This window comes from Bos indicus x Bos taurus, chromosome 4 (assembly GCF_003369695.1).
Source record: "Bos indicus x Bos taurus breed Angus x Brahman F1 hybrid chromosome 4, Bos_hybrid_MaternalHap_v2.0, whole genome shotgun sequence".
Lineage (NCBI taxonomy): Eukaryota > Metazoa > Chordata > Mammalia > Artiodactyla > Bovidae > Bos > Bos indicus x Bos taurus.
The window spans coordinates 63,834,521-63,851,545 of NC_040079.1; the positions used below are offsets into that span (position 1 = coordinate 63,834,521).

Sequence of the window (17,025 nt, forward strand, 5' to 3'; positions counted from 1 at the left end):
GTGTTGCCACAATGTCTGATGCAGTTTCACTTTCTGATTTATTTTGTTTTGTTTTGTTCTTTGAATCTCTGTCTCTGCTGTAAAAATGTTTGGTACTGTGTTTTGGTAGACTGGCGATCTGGGAAATACTAAGTTTTGACACTACCCTCCCATCCTCCACATAGACGCATGTACATTGTCCATGATCTGGAACTCCCATGAAATGTTAGAGTTGCTGGATGGAGCCTCTGGCCTTACTTCCTTTTCTTTCTGGGAGAGATTATAACAGTTTTCAAATCTTGCTGTTGCATTATATTTTTAGCTAACATGAAACTACCTGCCTGTATTTAGCTGTGTGCTTCACTGTTGCCTTCAGTTCCTGAGCCTGCTTGAATTCTGTAGGATCCATCACTTACTCATCAGTGATGGTCCTGTGACTGTCTGCTAAGGTACGTACCAATTACTCTCTCCTTCCTATATTCAATACATTTGCTGAAATCTTGCTCAGTATTGTTACCTCCTATGTTTATTATTATGGCTCTATAACTTTTATTCTGCCTTTTTTACTGGAGTTTTGGGAGGAAGAAGAGGTAAGCAGGTATTAAATTTATAGATGGGTGCCTTTTCATGAAATTGATGGGTAGTTGCTAGGCAGGATAACAGGGGATTCAATGTGAAAGTGCTTGAGTTTTCTTCAGAGCAGTAAGAATGGTGTATGATAGACCAATTTATTCCTTGATACTGGTTAACCTTGCTGGCTTTCAGGAATTTAAAATGGTCCCTGCCTAGTAAGTTCTTTGAGGTTTAGTCATTCATTTTGAATTAGTTGGCATCTTTGACAAGTCTTTGATAGCATATGCTTTAATTTCCTGGGAATGAGATATAATATTTGAAAGAAAAACCCAGAAATAGTTGAAAATACCCCCCAATTGATCAGTTCTTGTGAAAATACCTGTTTTCTTCTTGTGACTCAAAACTCTTCAGGATGTGACCTTTTAGATATGTAGCCGATAAAATGAAGTAGATTGTCTTGCTTTGCTCTTAAGTGGTTCTCCAGAAGTCTACCTGGTCACACAGCATAAAAAAACCTCATCCCCCTCTCTGGTGTAAAATATGGTTGAATCCAGACTTTGGTGTGAGGAACTATTAATTTCCATTTTCCTCATCCTTGAGGGCAAAAGGGGGTGGCTCATACTTCAAGGGTTAGGTTTACAGGAGAGAGAAAAACACATAGTCAGTGTTCATACGGAGAAGGCAATGGCACCCCACTCCAGTACTCTTGCCTGGAAAATGCCATGGACAGAGGAGCCTGGTAGGCTGCAGTCCATGGGGTCACTAAGAGTCCGGCACGACTGAGCAACTTCCCCTTCACTTTTCACTTTCGTGCATTGGAGAAGGAAATGACAACCCACTCCAGTGTGCTTGCCTGGAGAATCCCAGGGACAGAGGAGCCTAGTGGGCTGCCGTCTATGGCTCGCACAGAGTCAGACACAACTGAAGTGACTTAGCAGCAGCAGCAGTGTTCAAAATGAGGCTTTTTTTTTTTTCTTTAAAGAATAGATAGTTTAAAACAGATCGCGTAGTTGGGAGATTAAAGCTGAACATGATGATTAAAATAGCAAACATTCTTATTTTTTGAAGAAATTTTGCATAAGTTTTAATGCATTATGTGCTTTGGAGAAAAAAGTTACTAGTTATAGTCTTTCTTTATGAATTGGTCCTCAGTTATAGACGAAACTTTAAAAGGTGACATTCCTTTTAAAAGGAGAGTGAGGTCTATAATTTTGTAGAGCAAACATTTTCTAATTGATGTGCTCAAGGCTGAATTAATGTCTGTCTCAGTTCAGTTAGTTCAGTTGCTCAGTTGTGTCCAGCTCTTTGTGACCCCGTGAACTGCAGCACGGGAGGCTTCCCTGTCCATCGCCAACTCCTGGAGCTTGCTCAAACTAATGTACATTGAGTCAGTGATGCCATTCAACCATCTCATCCTCTGTTGTCCCCTTCTCCTCCTGCCTTCAAACTTTCCCAGCATCATGGTCTTTTCCAGTGAGTCAGTTCTTCACATCAAGTGGCCAAAGTATTGGAGCTTCGGCTTCAGCATCAGTCCTTCCAATGAATATTCAGGACTGATTTCCTTTAGGATTGAGTGGCTTGATCTTGCAGTCCAAGGGACTCTCAAGAGTCTCCTCCAACACCACAGTTCAAAAGCATCAATTCCTTGGTGCTCAGCGTTCTTTATGGTTCATCTCTTGCATCCATACAGGACTGCCGGAAAAACCATAGCTTTGATTAGACAGACCTTTGTTGGCAAAGTAATGTCTGCCTAGTCATGGCAATAGAGAGTAGGATTATAAAGGGTTACATATCTGTTTACCACTTAATCATTAATATCCTGCCAGGCTAGTCAGTCTGGGGTGGTGGGCCTGTGGGATTGTCTCACCACAGCTGCTTTTCTGTACCAGAGGGCACATGCTTCTTGACATGTGAGAGGGAACCACATCAGAGGCTGACATTCCTGAGAAAGGAGGATGTGTTAAAAATTCACAGAATAAAGCCTTTGAAAACAGAAAAGTTGATGAGATGAAGTGCTTCTACCACCGGCAGTGGGGACAGTGGGTCAGTAGCCATGTAATCTCCCATGCACCATCCCCTTTTGTAGCTGCTGGAAGCCCTGGAATCCTCTGACCTGCTCTCATCCTGGTTAGACTTGTCACAACCTTATTCTCTTCCTGTTGACTGTCGTCCTCTGATTGGTCTGGAGTCTTGCGTGGTTAGCTGTCAGTGGCAGCTCCAGCCTGCTTCCCCATATTTATACATCGGAACTCCCCATGACAGAATGCAGGAGCTGTGTCAGGTTCCATATCAGCCAAATAAGGACATAAATCTCGGTCCAGTAAGAACCTCATCAGTTACCAATTAAATCAAGGCATGGTAGGGTTTTTTTTTTCTTTTTAAAGGATAGTTTCAGTAATATATTTATTTAAACCTTAGACATTATCGGAAAAAATCAATGTTTGGAATCTTAACTGCTTGGCTAAATTAACACTGGATATAGACCAACAGTTTCACGCTGGGGTTTATGGGCCTTCTAGAAGCACCCCTGTGCTGAAGAAGGCAAAGAACTACAGAATTTCTAGAAAGTCGTATAGTTGCTTCTGAATATTTTTCCCCCCTGGCAACCCAGCAGTCAAAGCTCAAGGTTTTTGTAAGTAATTTGCATGCTGTTACTCTCAAGAGACTGAATTCTGATTCTTGAGGTTGAGATGTCTTTTGTTGCATGTGCTGTGTGCTTTTTTAACTTGTGATAGAAATGAGTTAGACTTGATTTTAAAAATTACTTGCTGAATGTGAAGAGGCACTGACTCTGAAATGGAATTAAAGAACAAATTACCATGACTCACTCAATAAAGCTTCTATTAGCTTTGAATTAAGCTCTATTCTAACAATTCTGATTTTGTAGCAAGCAATACCCATGTGAGTTATTTCTGTGGTATGATACCAAGCACCTTTGGAAAAAAGTAAAGAGCAAAGCAGACTTTCATAAACAATTACATTGGTCAGAATGTTTATTAGTAGGCAGTTAAAGAATTCTTAAAAGACAAAAAGAACCAGCTGTTAGCATTGATCTAAATTGGAGAAAAATGAAATTACTTACATGTTTGTGCTCAAGGTATTAATAAGGTTCTGGGAAACGGGTACAGCTTTGCAGATTTGCACAGCACAGTCAAGAAGGAGGGTTAAGTTAGAGAAGGGCAGAATTTAGTAACACTCTGGCTTTTCCAGCCCTGCTGGTTGTTCTCAGATGACCCTCATCGGGAATGCCAAAGATAGCAACAACTGGGTGTCAAACAGCTGTGGGTCCTGGTCTGAGGGCCATGTGATCTTGTATCCATTTACTCATAGGGTCATTTGCTGACTCTTACCGGCCACGAACCACCCCCCAACTTGGTTTTCTCACTGGCTCTTTATTTGCCATTTGAATGTTGCACTTAATTTAAAAATGCACTGAAATAGCATCTATAGTATTTACATTGTGACTTGACCCAAATGATTATTCCTTTCAGAGCACTTTTCATTCTAAGTTGTTTGTTATCTTAGTGATTTTGGATTTGATGTTGCATTGAATTACTTAAGTTGACAGCAAGGCTAGTAATTTGAAGATTTTATTAGCTGCATGGCTCTTAAGTCAGTTTTTGTGGCTATGATTTTCTAGCTAGTCTTCTACTTTGTAAATGCTGATTAAGCCTCAGTATGAGATTTAAGCATGGCAGTTACATTCCTAAAGGGGAAGCTAAGGCTCAAGGATGGCAAGTCAGATCCAAAAATGAAGCACGTGTCAGCTACCAAGCCTAAAATAGAAGCCGTGTTTAAATGATGATCCTGTGATGTGACACAACCTTTATGCTTCATTCAATATTAGTGTTTGGGATAGCAAAGTGTAAAGTGATGATAAAATATAAAACCTTTTTAAAAGAGTAGTTTAGAAATTTGTAACCATGCATCAGTCAACACTTTTGGTTTTATCTATGAAAGAATAAGATTTGATTGATCTCTTAGGCCCTTCTGCTCTATATGCTGTCTTGCTGTCTTTTTTAAAATTTCTGGTCACTCAGAGTCATTCCCTTCAGAATGCTCCATAAAGTATATTTGGAATTCAGTATATCTAAAGTGCTTCAGTAGTATCTTATCTAAAATATTCAGGGAGTTAGTTGTTCTTATTAATTAAAATTTCAGAGTAACTGAAATGCCCTTTTAGTTTTAGACTGTAAAAATTAACTAGTCCATAACTTTACAAGCTCACTGCTTTTCTTAGCTAGGGTTCTGGTGGCATGTTTTTTTACAAGTACTAATAGGTTTTTAGGTATTGCTAGGAAATTGATGAGTTTTAATATTTTTAGAATCTGTTTATTAAATGACTGATTACCATTTACCATTTCTGAGTTTTGTTTCTCCTAACTCTAATCATATTTCTCTTTATTCGGTAGCTGGGTATTAAACGAAATTTTTAAAATGTTAAGAGGAAGTCAATAGTGTGTTGCCATATATAGGCAGACATGAAGCTTATTGCATTGCTTTTACTAAAGTTCGGATGGATATGAGGATTTTAACCTCAGTTTTATGTTAGTGTTCTTATTATTAACAGCTTCAAATTCTTTTGGAAATAGTGAGATTTAAATCCTAGATAAAATATTTTAGGTATTGGCTTCTAAACTTGGCACTGGACATTTGAAGAATAGAATGGGTACTTAGCCTACAGAGTGCTCAGTTGAGGAAATCAAAGAAGTAAGCAAATAAATATGATGAAGTAGTACAGATGTTATGATGGAAGAATGTACAGCATCCAGCAAGGGGACAAAGGAAAGACAGGTTGGAGGTGATGTTTGAGCTGAGTCTTCGCAAAGGATTAGGGAAGGTGGTGGAGAAGAAAGGTCACACAGGGAAGGGGCAGTGATCTCAGAAGCCAGAGGCCTGCTTCCAGCTCGGCACCTAGCTAACGTGTGATCTTGGGCATTTACCTTCTGAACTTCAGTTTCCTCATTTGTGGAAAGACAGGGAGCTAAATGAGAGCATGTCTAAAATCCTCTCTCAATCAAAAAATCACACATCGTTATTAGACTCATTTTATGAAAAGAGATAACTGTGAAAGAGAAAGCTTTGATAGCAATTGGAATTTGTCTTCCTAAAACCTTCTTTTCATGTAATTAAAATGCCACAAGTTCTGTGTTGTGCTAGAGAGACAACTTAAAATGAGAACTTTTCGATCTGTTCAGATTTTTTCAGTGTAGCTCTAACTTATGCTGTCATTAGAGAATATTACCTTAAATGTAAACCACAATTTCAGAATTACTATGTAAGTGGCCAAAATCTAAGAGAGCTCGGGGGAGGAGACCTCAGAGGTCCTGAAGTTTAGCCTCCAACAGCTTCAGGATTTCTCTCTGTATCATCTCAGTTTGCTAAGATTTTGTCTTGAGGTCTCAGAGCCAGTGTATAATGACTAAAGAATACATTTAAGATATGAACTTCTAGCATATTGAGGGAGAATATAAAAAGTATAGTTTTGTATTAAAAGCCTATTCTATTAGAATAGCTCACAATATTTTCTTCTTTTAGAATCTTTATGGCCACAGGCTTGCTTGGCATAATTTTGTCTTTTTATGTGTTTAAACATAGTCTTCTTGCACAAAGGATTTGAGAAGTCTCACCAGAATATGAAATATTTAAAAATAAATTACAAAATTAAAAAAAAAAAAAAACCAGGTAAAATATAGACAAAATTGAGAAATCTGAGCAGGAGGAAGGAGCATGTTCTGATAAGCAGGGTATTATAGCGTTAAAATTGTGGCACACACTTGACTCTGAGCTCCCTGGTAAGCAAAGCAAAAAGAAGAGTTACAGTGTCATCCCCCAAAGGAAAAGCTAACTTTTCTAGCCCTTCTTCATCTGGCAGTCATATATATGGGTGAGTCTTCATGTGCTGACCCAGCTTCCTGTGAGCTGTGATATGAAGGCCAGCTCCCCGCCCAGCCTCTCTGGTTTAACGGCAGTGTTTTCTTCCAGGGACAATGAAACGTTCTTCCCAGGACAGTGGCTCTCGCAGCATTCCTGAAGATAGAAAGCTTTATGTTGTGGATTCCATAAATGATCTGAACAAACTAAACCTCTGTCCTGCCGGATCACAGCAGCTATTCCGTATGTGTGCCCTCCCAGGCTTGGCGGCCAGTCCTGGCTTCTAGGTCACCTAAAAATAGCCAGCGCTGAGCTGGGCCTGTGGGTGTGGTGGGGGTGGGGTGGGCATTAGACTTGCTATTTAGTATTAGGCAATGTTTGCTTTTGCTCTCTGAATACTTGCCAGGCTTATGGGCTTTCCTGGCTCTTAAGCAGGATTCGAACTCTAATCTTCAAAAGTTCTGAGAAGTTTCCTCTGGAGTTTCTCTCCCTGGGAAGGAGTGGAGGCTGTGAGATGGCCTCCCAGAGGCTAATTCATGCCACTTGGCTGCTTCTGTGCCCTCTGGTGACCACAGCCAGGTCACTGAGTGTGCCCACTCTCCGGACAGGTCTGACTTCATAGCAGATTGCTGAGAAAATGTTCCACACTTTTATCTAGTATAACAAAGATCATTCATGTTCTGTTGGGCAGAAAAGTCATCTTCATCTTTTTAAATTTACAGATCTCCTCAATGAACACATTAGAAAGAAGAGGGGGAAAATGAAATAAAAATATGCTAAATACTAAATGCTACATGTGTATCTTGTCCCCTAAATATTATAAATGAGTTCTATCAAGTTATTTGAGCCCCATCTTTTCTAGTTTAAATGCTGACCTTCCAACTCAGGGGATAAACATCTACTTGTTGATGTTTCACATGTACTCGAAACTCGTACTGTCCCAATTTTGTCTATTATTTCTCTTCTGTATCCTTTTTGAATGCTTGTTTCTCTCATTCATTCAGAATTTCACCGATTTTTTACTACAGTTGGTCTTAATAAAGGTTGGTGTTTGAGTGCCAGCTTATGCCTTGGCTGTGATTAGGAAGGAAAAGCTGTGGAGGGTGTGAGGCAGGATGTCTTTATAAAAAAGTATGGGACCTCTGCCCCCATCTCCTCCGTAATCAAGTAGCAGAGGGTGTGGGGCTGATACATAGTAGGAGAAAATACAGAAGGTAGTTCAAGGGTCTTCAAGATCCCGAGTTTCTATATTTATTTTTCAATTTAATTTGGGTGTTATTAAGCAAATAGGCCTTACAAAGCAGTGACCAAATGCAGGCAGTTCATGGTTTGGGTGAGCCAAGCTTAGTTGCATTCTCAGTTCAACCGCAAAGCATTGAAGAGAATCTTGCTTTCAGAGCATGTCCATCCTGAAAACAACTTTAAGAAACCAAGTACATCAGGCTCATTTTGATGTTGTTGTGTAATAGATGTAGGAATAGCTGGTTATTTTTATAGGAAATAAAGTTTTCTGGGAGATACCTCAGAATGCTTAGACTCACTCAGAGTTAGTGACCCGCTGCCAGCTGTGTTGTATTCTTGGGTCGCTTTAGGGAAAAGGGCAATAGAGCCTCTGTCACTCCGAATCCTTCTTTACACCACCCCGCCCCCACCCCATGCAAAAGGAAAATCCATGTCCGGCTACATCAGTGTTAACATGATCGTCAAAGAATTTTCCAAACCAGGGTTATAGAGACAGCTTGACCAGGCTTGTTCTTTGAATATACTAATATAAAAGAAGGTGAAAAATTCTCAAAGAGCACTCGTTCAAAGACATTTCTAAAGCATAAGTCTCTTTTCAGAGTGATCAGAGTGAAAATGGGTGTATCCCTTACTCACACCTTTTTTTTTTTCTCTTTAATTTTATTGGAATATAGTTGATTTACAATGTTGTATCATCTTACATCTCTAACACTGGGGGACTGTGAAGTTCACTGATAGCCTGTATGCTGAGGAGTCCTGTTTTTGTTGTTGTTGTTATTTGTTTCACATCAGCTCTAGAGGAGAAACTCCAGGACATCAGCACTGATTCAGGAAATGGAAGCCACAGTCTGTTTTTGGTGGGGCTGATCATCGTGCTGATTATCAGCCTGGCACTGGTTTCCTTTGTGATATTTCTGATAGGTAGGTACCATTGACACTCTTTTCACCACTGCTTTGCCCTTACTTGACAGCTGGTTGTTTAGCTTTGCCTCCATAAGCAGGCAGTGCTTCCTGGCACCCAGTACTGCTGCTGGAGGATGAGAGGGCATGGATGCCCAGGGCACCCTGCTGCTCTGAGTGGGTCACTGGGGCACACAGAAACCCTCCATGGCAGAAGTTCACAGACTTGGATATTGTTTCTGTACCACTTTAATTTCTCACACAGAGTCCCTAGCTGCTAATGGTAGGCAGCTTATCCTAGTTAATTCTGGGTTTTCTTATTCCAAGACACAGTTTCTGCATGAATTTGGCCTGTAACTTTGAGTCACCCTCCCAGTTTTCCTCACTTCTCTGAAATCGGTGAGAAGCATCAGCTGGGCTTGTGCAAGGGCCCAGAGGCAGGGCTGGGCTGTGAGGTGATTGCTTGTCTACTGCATGACACTGTCTGGGCTGGTGTCTCGCCTGCCCTTGTCCTGGGCCCTGCACATCCACCTTCGAGTGGTGGCACACGCTTCCCCACACGGCTCCTCAGCCAAGAGATCCCCCGAAGTCTCAGTGCCACTCTCTTCTCTGCCTCGGGTTGGGGAGGGGTGCTGTCCACTCAGTGCTGCCCTCTTCTTATGCGTGTTGCCCCGTCAGGGGAGCCCCCAGTGTTCTCTCTGAGCAGTCCCCTGTAGACCACCATCTGGAGTTACTTCAGTTCTCTCCCACACCCACTAAGAGTGGAAGAGCCTGAGAGGAGGGAGTCATCCTTGATACCCTTTTGCCTGCATCCACCACACTCGTTTCTTCTGCCCTGCAGGCCTTGTAGCCTTCACAAAGCCTAAATGAGAAGTGGATTCCATGTGTTTGAAATGCCTCTAATTCAAGTTCACTCAGGATTAGTGGAGGTAGCAGTGGTGGTGATGGGAGGTGGGCAGAGGGCATGACTCTCACAGCTTCTAACCCCTTTTCCTCCCCAAAACTTCATCTCCCATCCAGCTTAAAGCTCTATCTCTGTTCTAGGTTTCAGAGCTGGCATGAAGTGGTGATGTAATTTAATTGCTTCTCTGTCACCTTGCTAATGCCCTTTTGCACTTAGAAGCTACAGTGTGAACTATCCTGACAATAATGCTGCCCTTGGATCTGATTATTCTATGGAGGAGGGTTGGCCCTGAACCTGCTGGGCTGGAAAGAGGGTGTGGATTACTCTTCAGAAATGTTATACCTCAAAAGTGGATGCTGCAAATATCATCCCGCCTCACTGTCTGGGGAAATGACTGAGTTAAACTAGTGGGAAATTTTAGGTATGTCTGCTATACAGGGCTCCAGTACTCTTGCCTGGAAAATCCCGTGGATGGAGGAGCCTGGAAGGCTGCAGTCCATGGGGTCACTGAGGGTTGGACACGACTGAGCGACTTAACTTTCACTTTCTACTTTCATGCGTTGGAGAAGGAAATGGCAACCCACTCCAGTGTTCTTGCCTGGAGAATCCCAGGGACGGGGGAGCCTGGTGGGCTGCCGTCTATGGGGTCACACAGAGTCGGACACGACTGAAGTGACTTAGCAGCAGCAGCTATACAGGGAAGCAGCCCAGAGGGACTGCTCTCTTTTGTGGGAAAAGACTAAGGGTAATAATAATTTAAAATGTGATGTATTGGGTTCTCACTGTCTCCCAGGCACGGTGGTAAACATTCATGTCTGCTCACTACCTCATAACACTTCTATTGTGTGGGACCTGTTGTTTTTCTGGTTTTATCAATGCTGAAACTAAAGCTTAGAGAGATTAATTACTGTGCTGAAGGTCCACAGACAAGGGTGCCTAATCAGGGCTCAGAGACACCCCTGCCTGACATCAACTACCATGTTCTTTATTACCATCTTATACCCTCTTCTATGAATAGGATTTATTTTATGTTTGCTTCTAGGGTTTTATATTGAGGGCAAAGTCATATCAAGAAACAGAAAGAAGATGTGAATAAAGAATGCCTTTTTATTGGACAATTACTCTGTGCCAGATGCATTAAATTCATTATCTTAAATCTTTACCCTTCAAGGTAGTGTCTAATATTTCTATTTTGCTGGTGAAAGGTGAAAGCCCAGAGTTTAACCCTCCCTGTTTATTCAGCTAATCCGAGGCAGGACTGGGATTCATACTCTGGCCCATCTGCCTCCAGAACTCCTGGTGCTCCACTGCCTTTTGTAGTAATAATAAGAGGCTTCTGGTGGTTTGCAGATAAACTTTAGCCCAACCTAAGACGAGAGTTGGCACGTGCTTGCATGCTTAGTTACTCAGTTGTGTCTGATTCTTTGCGACCCCATGAACTATAGCCTGCCAGGCTCCTCTGTCCATGGGGATTCTCTAGGCAAGAACATTGGAGTGGGTTGCCATGCCCTCCTCCAGGGGATCTTCCCAACCCAGAGATCAAACCCAGGTCTCCCGCATTGCAGGTGGATTCTTTACCATCTGAAGCAACAGGGAAGTCCTGTTGGCACTGCTGCTGCTGCTAAGTCGCTTCAGTCGTGTCCGACTCTGTGCGACCCCATAGACGGCAGCCCACCAGGCTCCCCCGTCCCTGGGATTCTCCAGGCAAGAACACTGGAGTGGGTTGCCATTTCCTTCTCCAATCCTGTTGGCACAGGCCCCTGTAAATGAACTTGGCCTGTGGTCATCTTTGAAGAGGAAACCTTTCTGCTCTCACTGGGATTTGGTACAGATTTGTATCATTTTAACTGAAGTGTGAGAACTTATATCTGGCATTTTTATGCAAGAGAAATAGGCTATTTTACACTGATTACATTGATTAAACTATTGGACCTTGTGTTTTTGTCACAATCTCTGTTCTAAAGAGGAATACTGGACAGCAAGGGTAGATTACTCAGGATGCCTACCTGCCTCTGTAGGTTTACAGGGGCCAAGCAATGTTAGATACTAGGTCTGTGGGATGTGATTAAGTATTGCCTTCATTTAAAAAAGGGTTCTATGGTCTAGTAAGTTTGAGAATTGCTAGGTTAGTAATACTCAAGGTATTTTATTTTACTTTTTGTTAATTTCCAAAATGCAAGTCAGTATATGATTTTTCTCTAATATTTTTGCATATAGAATCCTTTTTCTCTTTTGGAATTTAATTTGGAGCTAATATATTGTGGAACAGACTTAATCCAACATGCCTGCTACTCCCTTTTGCGTTTGACTCATGTAGAAGATTCCAGAGAGGGGAAAGGATGTCACGTGCTGTGGATTTACTTGTTTCACACTTTTCTCCAGGAGCGAGTGGTATTGCTTCTGTCTGGCTCTGCACCAACACACCCATGTTCTAGAGCACAGTTCATCCAAACGTAATTTTCAGACACAGAGCGGAGGCAGCTTCTGGGCAGCAGCTTGTCCCAAGGCTGGAGGCTGAAGCTCAGATGCCTCCCCGCAGTAGTTGCTGGGTAAACTCGGTGCTGTGTCACCACCTGCGTTAGTTCCTGAAAGCTATCCTGGAAAACACTTGCCTGAAATGGAAATGATACGGAGTCCACGTATTAAATACTGATTTTGTGCTGCCTTTCTTGGAAATTTTAACTGCCAGGTAGGCCTCAGAGTGCTCCACTCCCCAGCTTACTCAATACCCAGGGGTTCTATTTATTTTGGAAATATGGTCTCTCTGCTCTCAGAGTAGCTGGGGAGAATTATTATTATAATTCATTGTGGACTGGTAATTTAGAACCAGGAGACCTATGGGTTGGAACCCAAAATATCTCACCTCCCAAATGATGAGGGAAAAACCTTTGCTGAGAACGGGTCTCAGAATGAGACAACATAACAATCTCTTCTCCGGGGATAATCAGACACTGGCAGTTTTCCTGTGGTTGTTCATGCAATGTCTTTCTCAGCCAAAATCTGAGCAGAGCTGCCAAAGGTAGTTGAGTCTGGCACAAAAGGGTTATAAAAATAATTCACTTCATAGAAGACTTCAGCAGTTTCTCTCCTGGGCCTCTGGGCTGCATGGGCTATTGGAGCAGAGGATTTGCCAAGACGGCATCTCAGCTCGCAGCTGAACACCCCCATGGGCTCTGATGAGTCGCGATGGAACACACTGGAAACCAGCATAACACTGTCTGTTTTTCACTTTTAAGTTCAAACCGAAAACAAGATGGAAGATGTGTCAAGACGACTAGCAGCTGAAGGAAAGGACATCGATGATCTTAAGAAAATCAACAGCATCATCGTAAAGCGACTCAACCAGCTGGACTCAGAACAGAGCTAAAGAAATGAATCGTCCAAGAGCAACTGCTAACACCTGAGCTTCTCACGGTCCAGGGCGGGTGTAGGGATTAAGAACCACCAAGGGTATTTGTGGGTCTTGAAAGGCTGAGTTTCAATTACAGGGATGGGAGCAACCCCAAGGCAAGGGGGGCTAGGGGCAGCTGCCAGAAAGGGGCTCGTTTTGTGGGAGTGCCCTTTAGCTTTCATGGGCTCAAGGGTGGCAGGCATGGGGCAGAAACAACAGTAAGCGAGAAAGGGCATTTGGCTCTGCATGTGCAGCTTCTTTTACCAAAGGAGATTTGTCACCAAAATAAGGTCACAGTGGCCAGTAAAGTTCATGGCCCCTCGTGTATCTTTATGAACTCCGGGGAAAGCCTAAGGGATTCATTGAATTGTTTGTATTCAAGGGGATCAGGTGATGATTCTTTTCAATAAAAGAGATTCTGCTCAGGTGATTATACTTGACTCTTACTTCTTCAGGGATGGGGGATGGATCGACTCAGAGCTATCTGCCTACAGGTATTTGTTGATAGTAGTTAAGTGCATATGGTAGGGTGGGGACCACAAGAGAGAGCCTGAGTTGTTCAAATAATGTTTATTGAGCTGTTGCTTTTTGCAAACCACTGTATTCTACAGAAGTTTACATTCAAGTGGGGAACAAAGGAGATACGTAGTTATATAGAGATATATAAGCTTTTTGACTTTCCGACAGGAAAAAAAATCCTTCAGTAACCCGCTGATTAATTGTGCAGAAATCTGCTGGGTTTATAGGTTATAGGTTTATTAAATTGCAGTGAGAAATTGTATATTTGGAATATTTGGAACCTGACTTGTTTCAGCACAAAAGGTAAGGCACAGAGTTTGTGAAATTAGACATGCTTCAATATGAGTTTGAAAGCACAAATCTTAGAAAATGTTTACTATATATTGTGTGAGTCTGTTGTGTGAAATGTATTATTGTTCTATCATTTTGGGTTCATTAAAAACATTTGAGTTTACTCTAAAGTTATATACATACATAAAAACACATTTTATGACAGTAAATAATTAATGAAAAAAACACAAGATGTTTCACCTATTCATTTTTACACTCAACTTTTTTTAAAGTTAACTTTTTAATGTATTTATTTAATTAATTATTTTTTGAAGGATAATTACTTTACAATATTGTATTGGTTTCTCCCATACATCAACATGAATTAGCCATAGGTATATGTACGTCCCCTCCCTCTTGAATCTGTCTCCCACTCAAAAACATTTGTACTGCATAGTTATTTTTTTTTTAATGGATGTCATGCAGGATATTTTAAAACTGAAATTTGTGTTTATTGGAAAATTATTACTGGCCTGTTGATGTGGTGTGGCAGAATTATTTGTCAAGATTTGCTGTAACATTGTGTCAGGGACGACAGATGAGCTGATGCAACAACTCTAAAATTAGCCATTTTTCTTTGAACTCATTTGTTCTTGTAATGCTTTTTTCCTCCCTTTCTACCTACACGGTGGATATTTTGTGCTCAGTAATAAATGATCTTTATGGTAAGAAATTTATGATTTTTATAATGTGAAGTAGTATAGTGTCTGATGAATCATTTCATCCATCTTTTTGGATCCACCCTGTTGGATCTGCACTGTCCTGCCTGTATGGTGTCTATGGAGCCATAGTCATCCACACAGCCTGGGGCACTCCAGGCACCCCGCTCCAGGTATTTGGATTCACAGACTCACAGCTTCTATCGATGGTGTTTTATGTTTTAAAATACTGCTGGCTACATGTAGTCTTCTTTTTTGCAACACAAGGATTTAAATTTGCTATTAAAGCTATTATTGGAGCAACTGGAATAATCTGAATAGGGTCTATAGGCTAGATAATGGTATTATATCAGTGTTAATTCCTTGATTTAATAATCATATCATAGTTATATGAGAGTCTTTGTTTTTAGAAAACACACATGGATGCATTTTAGGATAAAGTGACATTATGTCTTCAATTCCAAAATGGTTCAGAAAATAAAAGTGTGAAAAAAAAAAAGAAAATAAAAGTGTGTGTGTGTGTATGTATAAAGGCACTATTGTAAATGTTAACATTTGGAAAATTTTTATTTAATAAAATCATGCAGCAACCTAGATGTCCATTGACAGATGAACAGATAAAGAGGTCACATATATAATGGAATATTACTTAGCCATAAAAAGGAATTAATTTTCATCAGTTCCAGTGAAGTGGATAAAACTAGAGCTTGTTATACAGAGTGAAGTAAGTCAGAAGGAGAAAAACAGATATCATATAATAATGCATATATATGGAATATAGAAAAAATAGTATGATTAACCTATTTGTAGGTCAGCAATAGAGACACAAGGGCTTCCTGGTGGCTCAGATGGTAAAGAATCTGCCTGCAATGCAGGACATCGAGGTTCAATCTCTGGGTCGGGAAGACCCCCTGGAGAAGGGGATGGCAACCCACTCCAGTATTCTTTCCTAGAGAATTCCATGGACAGAGGAGCCTTGCAGGTTGTAGTCCAAGGGGTTGCAGAGTCAGATGTGACTGAGTGACTAACACTTCCAATAGAGACACAAACATAGAGAACAGACTTGTGGGCACAGTGGGGGAAGGAGCAGGTGGGATAAATTGAGAGCGTAGCACCGAAACATATACCTTACCATATGTAAAATAGGTAGCCAGTGAGAATTTGCTGTATGACACAGGGAGCTCAACCCGGTGCTCTGTGACAACCTAGAGGGGTAGGATGGGATGGGGGGTGGGAGGTGGGAGGGAGAGTCAAGAGGGAGGGAACATACGTATACTACTACTAAATCACGTCAGTTGTGTTCAACTCTGTTCGACCCCATAGACGGTAGCCCACCAGGCTCCCCCATCCCTGGGATTCTCCAGGCAAGAACACTGCAGTGGGTTGCCATTTCCTTCTCCAATGCGTGAAAGTGAAAAGTGAACGTGAAGTCACTCAGTTGTGTCCGACTCTTAGCGACCCCATGGACTGCAGCCTACCAGGCTCCTCTGTCCATGGGATTTTCCAGGCAAGAGTACTGGAGTGGGGTGCCATTGCCTTCTCCGGAACATATGTATACCTATGGCCAATTCATGTTCATGTATGGCAGAAACCAACACAACATTGTAAAGCAATTATCCTCCAACCGAAGATTTTAAAAAATCATACATTTTTTCCTTTAAAAAAATAGCTTTGATGTATAATTGACATAAATTTTTATATATCTAAGGTCTATAGTGATGTTTTGAGCTATGTATACATTGTTAAATGGTCACATAATTAAGCTAATTGACATATTCATCACCTCTACATAGTTGCTATTTGTATGAATGTGTGCTGTGTATGGAAAGATCTAAGATCTATACTCCTAGAAAATTTCAAGTATACAACACAGTACTGCTAAGTTGTTGTCACTATAACGGACATTAGGTCTTGAGAACTTGTTCATCTTGCAAAACAACCTTCATACCTTCTGGTTACAAGTAGTCTCTTGGCAGTCAGATTTGGTGGTTGAGACACGGGCTGGGGAAGCCAACTGTCTGATTTGTCCTGGTGCTACCATTTACTGTGGCTTTGGGGAAACTAACCTCTTTCCTCTTTTATCAATAAAGTTGGATAATTATAAAATCTGTTACTATTGTGAGTCTGAAATGATAAATGGCTTACAACAGTGTCAAAAACAAAGTACTCAATAAATGCTAGTTTTTATTGTCATTATTATTGTTAATGTTAAAAGTAGTAGATGTATAAGAGAAATAACTAAATTTAACATCTCCTGATGGGGACTTAGGGCTAAATGTTTTTCTGCTACGCATCCTGATCTAATCTGACCAGGGGTAGTGGAGTAAGAGCTTTTTGGCAAAACAACTTAAGCTAATTTACAAGTTCTTGTTCAGTGTTAAGTCGTGTCCAGCTTTTTGTGATCCAATGGACTGCAGCATGCCAGCCTCCCCTATCCTTCACTGTGTCCAGGAGTTTACTCAGATTCGTGTCTGTTCAGTCAGTGATGCCAGCCAACCATCTCATCCCCTTCTCCTCCTGCCCTCAATCTCTCCCAGCATCAGGGTCTTTGCCAATGAGTAGGCTCTTTGCATCAGGTCGTCATAGTATTGGAGCTTCAGCATCAGTCCTTCCAATGAATATTCAGGGTTGATTTCCTTTAGGATTGACTGGTT

At 41.3% G+C, this 17,025-nt stretch overlaps 1 protein-coding gene and 1 long non-coding RNA gene across 3 annotated transcripts in view; one reads left to right on the forward strand and one right to left on the reverse strand.

The window, feature by feature from the left end:
* Nucleotides 1-3,773, reverse strand: part of LOC113891481 — a 19,890-nt gene extending 16,117 nt beyond the window's left edge. Inside the window, exon 1 of the long non-coding RNA XR_003510771.1 lies at nucleotides 3,635-3,773. This is a non-coding gene — a long non-coding RNA (uncharacterized LOC113891481). The remainder of the gene's footprint in view (nucleotides 1-3,634) is intronic.
* Nucleotides 2,253-13,296, forward strand: LSMEM1 (leucine rich single-pass membrane protein 1). Of its 2 annotated transcripts, none has more exons than XM_027539563.1 (4): nucleotides 2,253-2,910; nucleotides 6,538-6,669; nucleotides 8,461-8,589; nucleotides 12,709-13,296. In XM_027539563.1, the coding sequence occupies exons 2-4, from the start codon at nucleotides 6,543-6,545 to the stop codon at nucleotides 12,837-12,839; spliced, it is 387 nt and encodes a 128-aa protein (XP_027395364.1). In that variant the 5' UTR covers nucleotides 2,253-2,910; nucleotides 6,538-6,542; the 3' UTR covers nucleotides 12,840-13,296. The 2 variants fall into 2 exon arrangements, with proteins under 2 accessions (XP_027395364.1, XP_027395363.1); XM_027539562.1 differs by having other exon boundaries at nucleotides 2,254-3,184.
* Nucleotides 13,297-17,025: the final 3,729 nt, after the last annotated feature.

Bases quoted from the DNA above. Each gene is read 5' to 3' on its own strand.
- LSMEM1 (XM_027539563.1), top strand. From the start codon at position 6,543: ATGAAACGTTCTTCCCAGGACAGTGGCTCTCGCAGCATTCCTGAAGAT. The intron at 6,670-8,460 runs GTATGTGTGCCC...GTTTCACATCAG, and splicing joins CGGATCACAGCAGCTATTCC to CTCTAGAGGAGAAACTCCAG. The intron at 8,590-12,708 runs GTAGGTACCATT...TTCACTTTTAAG, and splicing joins CTTTGTGATATTTCTGATAG to TTCAAACCGAAAACAAGATG.